Genomic DNA, 11,086 nt, shown 5'->3' on the forward strand with positions numbered 1-11,086 from the left:
CCCTCGGTTCCCCCCCCCCCCCCCCGGGGCCCGGCTCGCCACGCTAGCTCCCAGCCTGCACCGCGGCGCTCAGGCCGGGCGAGCGCGAGAGGCTCATCGGGCTCGCGCGCTCCGGTGGCTCCGCCCAATCCCTCCGTGAAGAGGGCGTGGCCTGAAGGGGCGTGGCCTGGCAGTACTTGTCCGGTTCGCGGAATTTCACCACACACGACGCAGTCGCATTAGGGAAAGGGCCAGGAACAGGCTCATGTTTTTTTTTTTTTTTTTAAATTATTTCATTTTTTAAACTAAAAACAAACAATCTGTTATTTTCCATTCCATAACAGATGAGCATACAGCTATTTCTTCGTTTCATAACAAATGAACATATGATTTCAGCATTCCGCTATTTTCATTACATACAACTTAAATATCACCTTCTGTTCAGCGGCCTACTGCCATCTCCGTCTTGCCCAGCCGTGGTCCCTCAGCCAAAAAAGCCCTCACACTGAGCAAAGTGCGTGTGTACAAATAAACATACGGGCTTAGGTCTCGCCTAGGATTTCCGCAGGCCCAAGGGAGGGGGTTATTTTCCTCAGAACCCCCCTCCCCCCCCCCAGCTGCTGGAAAGCTTTGCTTCCCGCCACTTTATCGCTGGTGGTGGCCCTCCCCTCTCCAAGAAGCAGCCTCTTGAGGGAGTTTGGGCCTGCCGTGAAAGGGGGGAAAGCAGTGAAGACTGGCACCCCCTCCTTTGCACCTGATAGGCTCGTCTCGCGGGCTGATTTCCCGCGCTGGAGGCCTCGAAAAGCCTTCCCGCCCGCCCTCCAAACTGCCAGGCCACGCCCCCTCCGTGGATAGGGCGTGGCCTGAAGGGGGCGTGGCCTGGCAGTTTGGAGGGCGGGCAGGCACTTTTCCCGGGCGCCTCGAGGCCCCTGCTGGGGAGGAGGGGCTGACGGGAGGCTACAGCGCGGGAACTGCGGCCGGGAGGAGCCGCCGAGGCGGGGATCGCGCGGCGGAGGGAGAAGCCGGGCGACGAGATTCTGAGGAGGTCCCGAGAGAGAGAGAGAGAAAGCGGAGGGGGTGAGGGGGGAAAAAACGGGCCGAGGGAGGGGGAATGGAAGAAGGAACGAGGGGGAAGCTGAAGCCGGGAGGCCCCCGAGGCCCTGAGGGAGGGAGGGGAGGTGAAGTGAAAAGAGGCGCCCGAAGAAAAGGCGGTTCTTCCTTTGCCGCGGGAGGGCGATCGGGTTGCCAGCCTCCCGGTGGGGCCTGGGGATCTCCCGCTTTGACAACGGCCCCCCAGCTGACAGAGATCCGCTCCCCTGGAGAAAAATGGCCGCTCTGGAAGGCAGACTCTATGGCATTGTGGGATGCTGAGGCTCCTCCCCAAACCCCGCCCTCTCCTGGCTCCGCCCCCAAAGTCCACAGGTATTTTCCAAACCCGACCTGGCAACCAGTGCTCCCTCTAAGCCAGTTTGGTACAGCGTGGACTCTAATCTGGGAGAACCGGGTTTGATTCCCCACCCCTCCACTTGCACCTGCTGGATGACCTTGGGCAAGCCATAGCTCTGATAAGAGCTGTCCTTGAAAAAAGCAGTTTCTGTCAAGAGCTCTCTCAGCCCCACCCACCTCACAGGGTGTCTGTCTGTTGTGGGGAGGGGAAGGGGAAGGAGTTTGTAAGCCGCTCTGAGACACCTTTGGGTAGTGAAGGGCGGGGTATAAATCCAAATTCCTCTTCTTCTTTTAACTCACAGGGTGTCTGTTGTGGGGAGGAGAAGGGAAAGGAGTCTGTAAGCCGCTCTGAGACTCCCTTGGGTAGTGAAGGGTGGGGTATGGATCCAATCTCTTCTTCTTCAGTCACAAGTTCTCTCACAGCTGTTCTTTCAAGAGCAGTTTCTGTCAAGAGTTCTCTCAGCCCCACCTGCCTCATAGGTTGTCTGTTGTGGGGAGGGTAAGTAGTTTGTAAGCCGCTCTGAGACTCCCTTTGGGTAGTGAAGGGCGGGGTATGAATCCAATCTCTTCAGTCACAAGTTCTCTCACAGCTGTTCTCTTAAGTGCAGTTTCTGTCAGAGCTCTCTCAGCCCCACCTACTTCACAGGGTGTCTGTTGTGGGGAGGGGAAGGGAAAGGAGTTTGTAAGCCACTCTGAGACACCTTTGGGTAGTGAAGGGCGGGGTATAAATCCAAATTCCTCTTCTTTTACCTCACAGGGTGTCTGTTGTGGGGAGGAGAAGGGAAAGGAGTCTGTAAGCCGCTCTGAGACTCCCTTGGGTAGTGAAGGGCGGGGTATGAATCCAATCTCCTCTTCTTCAGTCACAAGTTCTCTCAGCTGTTCTCTTAAGAGCAGTTTCTGTCAGAGCTCTCTCAGCCCCACCTACCTCACAGGGTGTCTGTTGTGGGAAGGGGAAGGGAAAGGAGTTTGTAAGCAGCTCTGAGACACCTTTGGGTAGTGAAGGGCGGGGTATAAATCCAATCTCTTCTTCTTCTAGGGTCTTCTACCTTGTAAAAGTACTTGGCTTGCCATTTATGTAAGACCACCAAATGAGCTTGTACACTGATTCAGGGTAACTTGAGATCCTCCCCCTCAAATTTTATTGGCTGAATGGATACTGCTTGTTTTATTTGCAGGGTTTTTTTCACCTAATATGTTTAGCAAAATAGAGACTGGTTGCAATGGTATCTTGTAACATCCAATTTTCCTGACATGTTCTTCTTCTTGCCTGGAATCTAATTATTGTGGGACTGTTGCACCAGCCAAATGTGACCATTTTCTTTGTGTTTCCCCCCAACATAGCTTTTGAGTATTAAAGTGGCTAAAAGTTAAGTACCGAACAGTTACCGCCTATTAACTTCTTTAGAGGACTGCACTCTGTATCTATCCAGAGATATAAACCATCTGTTAAGAATTCTTAGAAATGCTTCTTACATTTAGGTATGAGGTATACAAGGAGTATAGTTATCCATCTACTACACCTATACCAGTAGTTGTACCACTCGTGTTTCCCCATTCTTTGCCAAACAGTGGTCCTTTATCTGAATTACAGGAAGCAAATTTCTCACAGTACTGAAGTACCATGTCTAGTATCATATTTTTTTTGTTGCAGTACATTTTCAAACCCTCTAGGCAATTTTTTTCTTGCCTTCTTTTATGTTTTTAGTTTGGAATACTTGTAGGTATTGCAAGCATGGTATGTTTGTATATTGATCTGTCTATATGATCCCAGAGGAGTTTCATATTTTTTGCCTGGAACAAAGCATTTCTCTTTCAGAGAGCATTTCTATTTTGGAGAGAGAGGTTTGTCTAATCAGCCTCCTATTCGCCATGTCTGAAAGGAGTTTGGTTCTCTTGATTTTTTTTTTTTTTTTTGGTAAAGGTCAGTTACCTGAGATCTGGTAGAAGCCATTAATATCTCTTGTCCTGTATCTTAAGTTATTACACGTGCTTTTTCTATAGGTGAGAACAGGCAGGAAGGAGGAGTGGTGTGATGTCAGAAGACCTCTTGTTGCAGTCTCCACCGGTGAAGGTTCTGGCTGCACAGCTGCGGCGGTACTCTCGGATTCCTGGTGGTCAGTGGCTGTTGGCTCGGGAGGAGTATGGACGCCCCCCTTTGGCAGTTCCCCTTGTGTGGATGCAGGGCACTGTCTTCACCGTGGACCAGGACGGCTCGACTGTGCAAATGCAAGATGAAAGTGGCTCTTTCAGGGTTCAGGGAGCAGACAAGGTCCCCAAAGGGCGGCCCTGCCTCAGTGCTGGGAAGTATGTGATGGTGATGGGGCAGGTACTGTCTTGTAGCCCGGAGCCCATCCTTCGAGCAGTGAAGATGACAGCTCTCACCGACAGTGTCTTGCATAGGAACATGTGGGGGCTGGAAGTGGAGGATTTGCACAGAAATCTCCCTTAGTGGCGGAGGCCGCTTTGGTCTGTATGCTTGTTTTCCGAAGAAAGCGAAGTCCTGAAGAGCCGTTTGATTCTGCCTTTGAAATTAATTTCGAACGTATCCTTCAGAGAACTTGAATTACTTGGAGAAATTTACTTACTCAGTTTACTGCAGGAGTTGAGAGCAGCGGGAACTGAAGAGTGTGCATTTTTGAATAGTTACTATTTCCAGATAAGTCAGTTTGGATAAAGCAGCATCAGGTTAGTACAGTGGAAGACTAATTGTTGCCACAATAAAAGATCCGCAGTAAAAAACAACAACGATCCTTTGAGCATAACTGATGTTGTTCTTTGAGGTTTTGCAACCAGTTACGGTTCATACTGATGCAAAAAGCCTACTTTGGACAGAATACTGTTCTTTCTTTCTGTCTTTCCTTTCTGAAGATGGCATAAGAATAGCTGGGATCAGACTTCCCCACGGACCCATATAAAAGGCATGTCATTGCTTGCATTCACTGCTGGCCAGGCTGCAGTAGCAACAACTCCTTAGCAGGTCTATAGACTGAGGTAGTGGCATGCAGTTCCCAGGTAACCCAGAATGCCTGGCTTCCCAAACCAGCTCAGGCTTCCAGTGATGCTTCCTCGGAGGCTGGTGGGATGGGTCGAACGACGAGAGCGGGACTATTTGCATGTGTGAGGACAATACAAAGGGGCCTATAGGGTAGCACTACAGTAAATAGAACACACCCTTGCGGAGAGGAAGGGGCATAAGGGCAACTAGGGGTCGGTCACAGAAACAGCCAGGGCTGCTCCGGAGCCACGTGTCTGTCGGTACCTTGGATCAAAGGGTATGGATGGCATTCCCCAGGTATATTCCTAGCAATTCCTTTGCAGCACCGCTTTAGGAACGGAGATGATCCTCCACCGACTATGAGTGGCCATGAGGTGAGGCTGGGTGCCAGTGGGACAGGAATGGTAACTGGAGCCTCCCGTGCTGAATGCAACCACCAAATCCCTCCGTACAGGCAATAACTATGACGCAGTGCAATGCATAGCAGCCCATCCCTTCTGCAACCTCCAGTCCTTGAACAGCAATATCATATGTGCCAAAAGTAGTTTCCACATTTAAAAATCACCACCACAAACGTCAGGCTAGCACGTGTCATAGAGCCACGTCCCCAGCTCGCAGATCTTTGGAAACGAGAGATTTGACTGGTGAGAGCAACTAATGGCTTTACTTCAAATGCCATAGGCAGGGGTCATTTCGTAGAAAGAGAGCTAGGGGAACTCATTAGCATAACTCATTAGCATATGCCACACCCCCTGACATCACCGGAAGTGTGTCATAAGGCCACACCCCCCGCCCCCAACGGCCCCGGCCGTCGCCGCCGGCCTTGCAGCTTCACTGCCGAGCCCCACGAGGGGCCCAGTGGTGGACCTGCAAGGCCAGTGGGAGTGCGAGGAAGCCCCGCGAAGGCCCTCCCTGGCCCCAGGCAGGCAGGGGTGGGGAGAGGCAGGGAGGAAGCAACTTACCCTCCCTCTTCTCCTGCCTCCTCCTGGCTGAATGAGGGCCGGAAGCAGGGGGCGGGGCTTCGTCATGTGCCCCACCCCCTCATACCTCACCCAGGGGAACTGCGTTCCCCCTCGTTCCCCCCCGAAATGACCTCTGGCCATAGGTATCCTGGCAATGGCTGAGCCTGTTGACTGAATAGGTGGGGCAGCCCTGGTCTTGCTGCAGCGCCCCTTTGCTGACAAGAGTGCTGCATTGGGGCCAGCAGCAATGTTCCCTCTAAGCTATGGAGTTCGTTGAGCAAAAATCCTACTTTGTGAGCTACCGGCATTAAAGTGGTGAGCAGGCGATTTGGCTACTGCATGAAGTAGTTTGCTCTGGAGCCCTCCTTCCTGAGCTAAGACAAAAATCTGTGAGCTGGAGGCTAAAAAACTGTGAGCTAGCTCACACTAACTCAGCTTAGAGGGAACACTGGCCAGCAGTCACCAGTTTCCACAGTAGGCTCTTTGGCTCGCTGTGATTTACTTTCATAACTCTTTACAGTTTCTGTCATTGAATTGATTTTCTCCTCTACAGTCTTCCAAATTGTGTGATCTCTAGGTTTTAGTTCTTTAATTTGATTTTTGTTCCAATGTTTTCTTTCATTTCAGAGGTCATCTTTTCTTCAGAGTCTTTTAGTACTTTAGAGAAAATTGTTCTGGTGTCCTCCACAATAATCCTTTCTGGAGTGTACTTTCCCCACTCTTTATTCAACTTCTTTTGCAGCCATATGAAAGTAGCATTGCGAAGTAATTATCAATCCCTTATTACCCTAGACACCCAATGCTGGCATATTAAATATTCAACAGTTGGGGACATTTTCCTGGTTTTTCCCATTAAAGACATGCAGATGTTCTGCATCCATTGAGAATCGTTTCCTTGAGCTTCTCCTTCAGCAGCCAGGCTCATGCAGTCTGAACGACTAAGCTGGTGTGGCTGGAAATGCTTCTGGCAGGGTGGAAGCCAGGTGGTTGAGAGGGATAGGCTGGCTGAAAACTGAGAACCCACAACTGGCCTGTGATTGTGTTAAGTGTGACCCAGGGCTAGGGGGACCCAGACCCAACCTGTGTACTCTGTAACATAAAGGTAAAGGTTCCCTTGCTCGAAAGTCAGTCGAATCTGACTCTATCTCCATTTCAAAGCCGAAGAGCCAGCGCTGTCCGAAGACGTTTCCGTGGTCATGTGGCCGGCATGACTAAACACCAAGGCGCACGGAACCTTCCCACTGAAGCGGTACCTATTTATCTACTTGCCATTTCTTGCTTTCGAACTGCTAGGTTGGCAGGAGCTGGAACTAGAGACGGGAGCTCACTCCGTCATGCGGCGCACTCGGGTCTCGAACTGCCAAACTACCGACCTTCCACAGCCTGCAGTTCAGCGCCTTAACCACTTGAGCCACCGCAGCTCCTTACTCTGTAACATGTGAAGAGTTGAAAGACAGCCATGTCTCCAGCATCCCAGAGCCTGAGATTCACAAGACTTAATAAAAGGAAGTATCGACATGCTGCTTGTATTGCGTTCTGTGTGTCAGTCATTTTTAAAAGACCAGCCAAACTGCCAGTAATAATAATGATTTGTTGCTTTACGCACTGAGTATTTCAGACTGGTTATCCAAAGTTTGGAGCATACAACAGAAGCTGGTGTGTCGCTTCAATGTAGGACTTAAGTGTCTGCCACTGGATGAAGTAGAATGGAGGACGGTGGATCTGCACTCTTAAGGGGAGGGCATTGTGCAGAGGTAACCTGCCAACCTTCGCAGTGTGTTGGTGCTGCTGAGGGACGGGGTTAACAGTTTGTTAAGCAGTAGGACACTGGGCTCATGACATGACATTCACCTAAACACAAATATACTCTGTACAAGGGCAACTCTTAATTGCCATGTCGTTCACCCTAACTCAGGTTTCAAAAAACCCACTAAACTCCTCATGTATATTTCATCATTTCAGAAGACTATAAATTAGGCTTTTTGTAAAGTGTAGCACTGTTCCTTCTGCAGTGGTGGTGGAGGTAAGCAATGTGGAGGACCATGCGTGGAGGCCCAACATAGCTTTTGCCCAGTGGTCCAGCTGTCTCCAGTTCCCTCATGTATATTTCATCATTTCAGAAGACTATAAATTAGGCTTTTTGTAAAGTGTAGCACTGTTCCTTCTGCAGTGGTGGTGGAGGTAAGCAATGTGGAGGACCATGCGTGGAGGCCCAACATAGCTTTTGCCCAGTGGTCCAGCTGTCTCCAGTTCGGTGTAGTGGTTAAGTGCATGGACTCTAATCTGGATTTGATTCCCCGCTCCTCCGCTTGCAGCTGCTGGATGACCTTGGGCAAGCCATAGTTCTGATAAGAGCTGTCCTTGAAAAAGAGCAGTTTCTGTCAGAGCTCTCTCAGCCCCGCCTACCTCACAGGGTGCCTGTTGGGAGGGAAAGGGAAAGGAGTTTGTAAGCTGCTCTGAAACTCCGAGTGAAGGGCGGGATATAAATCCAATCTCCTCTTCTTTTTCTTCTTCTGGAGTGGGGGGCCAGTTCATTTTGCCTCCAAAGCTTATAGGTCCAGTTGGTTTCCAAAAGCTTAGGGGAATTTGAAGTGCTTGGCTGGTGACTCAACCAAGACTGGACGAAGACTGGAATGCCAGCCATCGAAAGGCCTTGGGCAGTGTTGCTCCAAGGCATCGTCCTCTCCTTTGAGTCCCAGCACTGTGGCATAGAGGTGAGATGAAGAAACAAAAGGGAGTGGGGAGACATCTTGAGTAGCCCCGGTGTAAGACTCAGGTCAAATCAGATGGAGCACACCGTGGCAAAGAAACCTCCTTTTTCACCACCAGCCAAATTGCATCTTACTCAATTGCACAATGGACCATTTAGTAGTATGGCTCTTTCAGGATTTGGTATTGTTGAGGACATAATGAGGTGTGTTATTTAGAATGTTAGCATAAATAGGCCTGAGAACTGGTTTTAATTTATTGTGATACTGCAGCATGTGTTTTTAGTCACTGTTCTAGCAATCCTGAGGTTTTACCTTGGACAGACAACTCACTGGCAAAACACAAATAACAAAAACACCACCCAGATCTATTGTCTAATGTATAATGTTACATGAGGAGCTGCGGTGGCTCAAGTGGTTAAGGCGCTGAACTGCAGGCTGTGGAAGGTCGGTAGTTCAGCAGTTCGAGACCCGAGTGTGCCACATGACGGAGTGAGCTCCCACCTCTACTTCCAGCTCCTGCCAACCTAGCAGTTCGAAAGCAAGAAATTGCAAGGAGATAAATAGGGACCACTTCGGTGGGAAGGGAACAGCGTTCCGTGCGCCTTGGTGTTTTGTCATGCCGGCCACATGACCACGGAAAAGTCTTCGGACAGCGCTGGCTCTTCAGCTTTGAAACGGAGATGAGCACCGCAACCCTAGAGTCGGATTCGACTGGCTTTCGAGCAAGGGAACCTTTACCTTTATAATGTTACATAGAGCTATGAATAGATGACTTCCCACCCCAGAACAATCATAGGATGAGCAGAACAATGTTGGCTACAAATATTCTTTGGGAAAGCATCGCTGTGCATCACACTACGCTTTAGAGGTTACAAAACAGAAAGTTTAATAAAGTGTTGGCTCATGTAATTGTGTCTTTCCTGCAAAGGCTCTGGTAGGACTCTTAGAAATATTAATTCTAAATTAAAGTTAGGTAGGGTAAGAATCCACTACCTGGATGGCCCAAGCTAGCCTAATCTTGGAAGCTAAGCAGGGTCGGCCTGGTTAATATTTAGATGGGAGACCACCAAGGAGGTCCGGGGTTGCTACGCAGAGGCAGGCGAGGGCAAACCCACCCCCGTTTTCTTGCCTTGAAAGCCCTACAGGGTTGCCATAAATCAACTCTGATTTCGTTATTAATAATTTCAATTTATATGCCGCCCTTCTCTGAATTCACAGAGCTCAGGGCGGTCAACAACATAGTATTATACAGTTTAAAATCCAAGAGATAAAAATAGCTAAAAACAACATCAGATGGTGTCAAAAACAAATTTACATATTGCACCACTGTCTCTCAGTGAGCTAGAGAAGGCAGCGTGGGGGATATGTTTGCATATATGCTTGTAATCTCTTTGCAGGGCTGCCAAGTGGAGGCGGGGGGCGGGTAAACCCCCGCTTTGGAGGCCCGATTTCCGCCGCCGCGGAATCGGGGCCCGGGGGGGACTCCGCTCCCCAAAGCGCAGCGTGGCTGCGTCACTAGAGGTGACGCAACCACGTCGATCACGTTGGGGGCGTGGCCCGGGTCTGTTTTCCCTCCGACAATCCGGGCCATGCCCCCAACGTGGTCGACGTCACGCGTCACTTCCGGTCACACGCACGCATCCAAGGACAGCTCCCGGAGCCCAGCGAGGCTCCCCCACCGGTGAGTTTTTTTGACTTGGCAACCCTATCTCTTTGACACATGCAAGTGTTCTCTGTACATCTGTGTTTCTTGCTTACTCGATCATTTTAAGAATAAGTAGATTATTTTTTAAAAAGGCTTAAAAGTAACACTGCATGATCTTTGGCTGGGATACAAGATTTCAACCCAGTATCTGGAAGAAATTAAATTTCTGATTGCCTTGGTCAGGGCTCAGAGGTTGGCCGCTGGTAAAACCAGTAATTGTTAGCTGAAGTGGTCATTCTATTTTTAACACATGAAATGAACTTACTTCATTTATACCTCGCCTTTCTCACCAATGAGGACCCAAAGCAACTCCCATCATTCTCCTCTGCTCCATTTTTGTCTCACAGCAGCCTGGTGAGGTAGGTTAGGTTGTGAGCGTGGCTGGTCCGAAGTCACCTAGCTGGGTGGGGGGATTCAAACCCAGGTCTCCTAGACCCTGTTCCAACAACTACAACACACTGATTCCCCCTCTCCCTCCCCCCACACTATAGTGTTTATAGTAATGTAAGTGACCATATGCCACAGCCCCTGACATCACCGGAAGTGTGTCAGAAGGCAACATCCACCATTCAGGCTCCACTGGACTCTTTTGGATTGCTGGCTATTGGGGGGGGGACATGCAGATGTGTCCTCACAGAGGAGGGAGAGCTTGTACCTGAATAAAACTTGGTCTTAAAGGTGCCACTGGACTGTTTTGGATTGCTAGCTATGGGGGGGGGGGGCGCAAAAAAAAAAGAGGGAGAGCTTGTACCTGAAGGTGGGCCGGGGGGGGGGGCTCTGCAACTTACCTGGCTGCTTCTTGCTCCTCGTGGCCCAAATGAGGGCTGCTGGGAGCAGGGGGCGGGGTTTGTTGCATGTGCCCACCCCCTGGGCTCCTTACTGCCGGAGCTCCGCTCCTGTGCACTCCCACAGGAAATGACCCCTGTGACTGTGAAAGGCTGTGAACACTCTGGCATTCATCCACATTTTTTAAGTCTCGTTTTAATAGAAGAGGCAGAGATGCCTGTTGAAAGAATTTGTAAATTAGATATTGGGGGGAGGGGAATTAAATGGGCATTATCTTAATCTGCAAAAGCCAGCAATTAGCTCTAACGCTGACAAATGTTTGAAAAGTCCGCTCCTTTTCTTTCATACCACATTTTGCTGATTAATGTTAGTCTATCACAAACCCCCTCATAGATCACTGCCTTGTCGTGGCGAGGGGGCTTGAGCGGTTCGATGAGGTTGTGGGCTATGCCATGGAGGGCCACCCAAGACGGACAGGCCACAGCAGAGAACTCAGACCAAG

General features: G+C 49.9%; 2 protein-coding genes across 2 annotated transcripts in view; one reads left to right on the top strand and one right to left on the bottom strand.

Annotated features, from left to right (window-relative positions):
* TOR2A (torsin family 2, member A) overlaps window positions 1-3,048 on the bottom strand; it is a 12,958-nt gene extending 9,910 nt beyond the window's left edge. The window contains exon 1 of the mRNA XM_015410404.1: window positions 3,015-3,048. Within this exon, the coding sequence (XP_015265890.1) occupies window positions 3,015-3,048 (34 nt within the window). The remainder of the gene's footprint in view (window positions 1-3,014) is intronic.
* A 382-nt stretch (window positions 3,049-3,430) lies between these two features.
* Window positions 3,431-4,149, top strand: RMI2 (RecQ mediated genome instability 2). The gene has a single exon (XM_015410407.1). The coding sequence runs from the start codon at window positions 3,458-3,460 to the stop codon at window positions 3,872-3,874; it is 417 nt and encodes a 138-aa protein (XP_015265893.1). The 5' UTR covers window positions 3,431-3,457; the 3' UTR covers window positions 3,875-4,149.
* Window positions 4,150-11,086: the final 6,937 nt, after the last annotated feature.

Source organism: Gekko japonicus, unplaced genomic scaffold (assembly GCF_001447785.1).
Source record: "Gekko japonicus isolate JY-2015 unplaced genomic scaffold, Gekko_japonicus_V1.1 scaffold1863, whole genome shotgun sequence".
Taxonomy (NCBI): Eukaryota; Metazoa; Chordata; class Lepidosauria; order Squamata; family Gekkonidae; genus Gekko; species Gekko japonicus.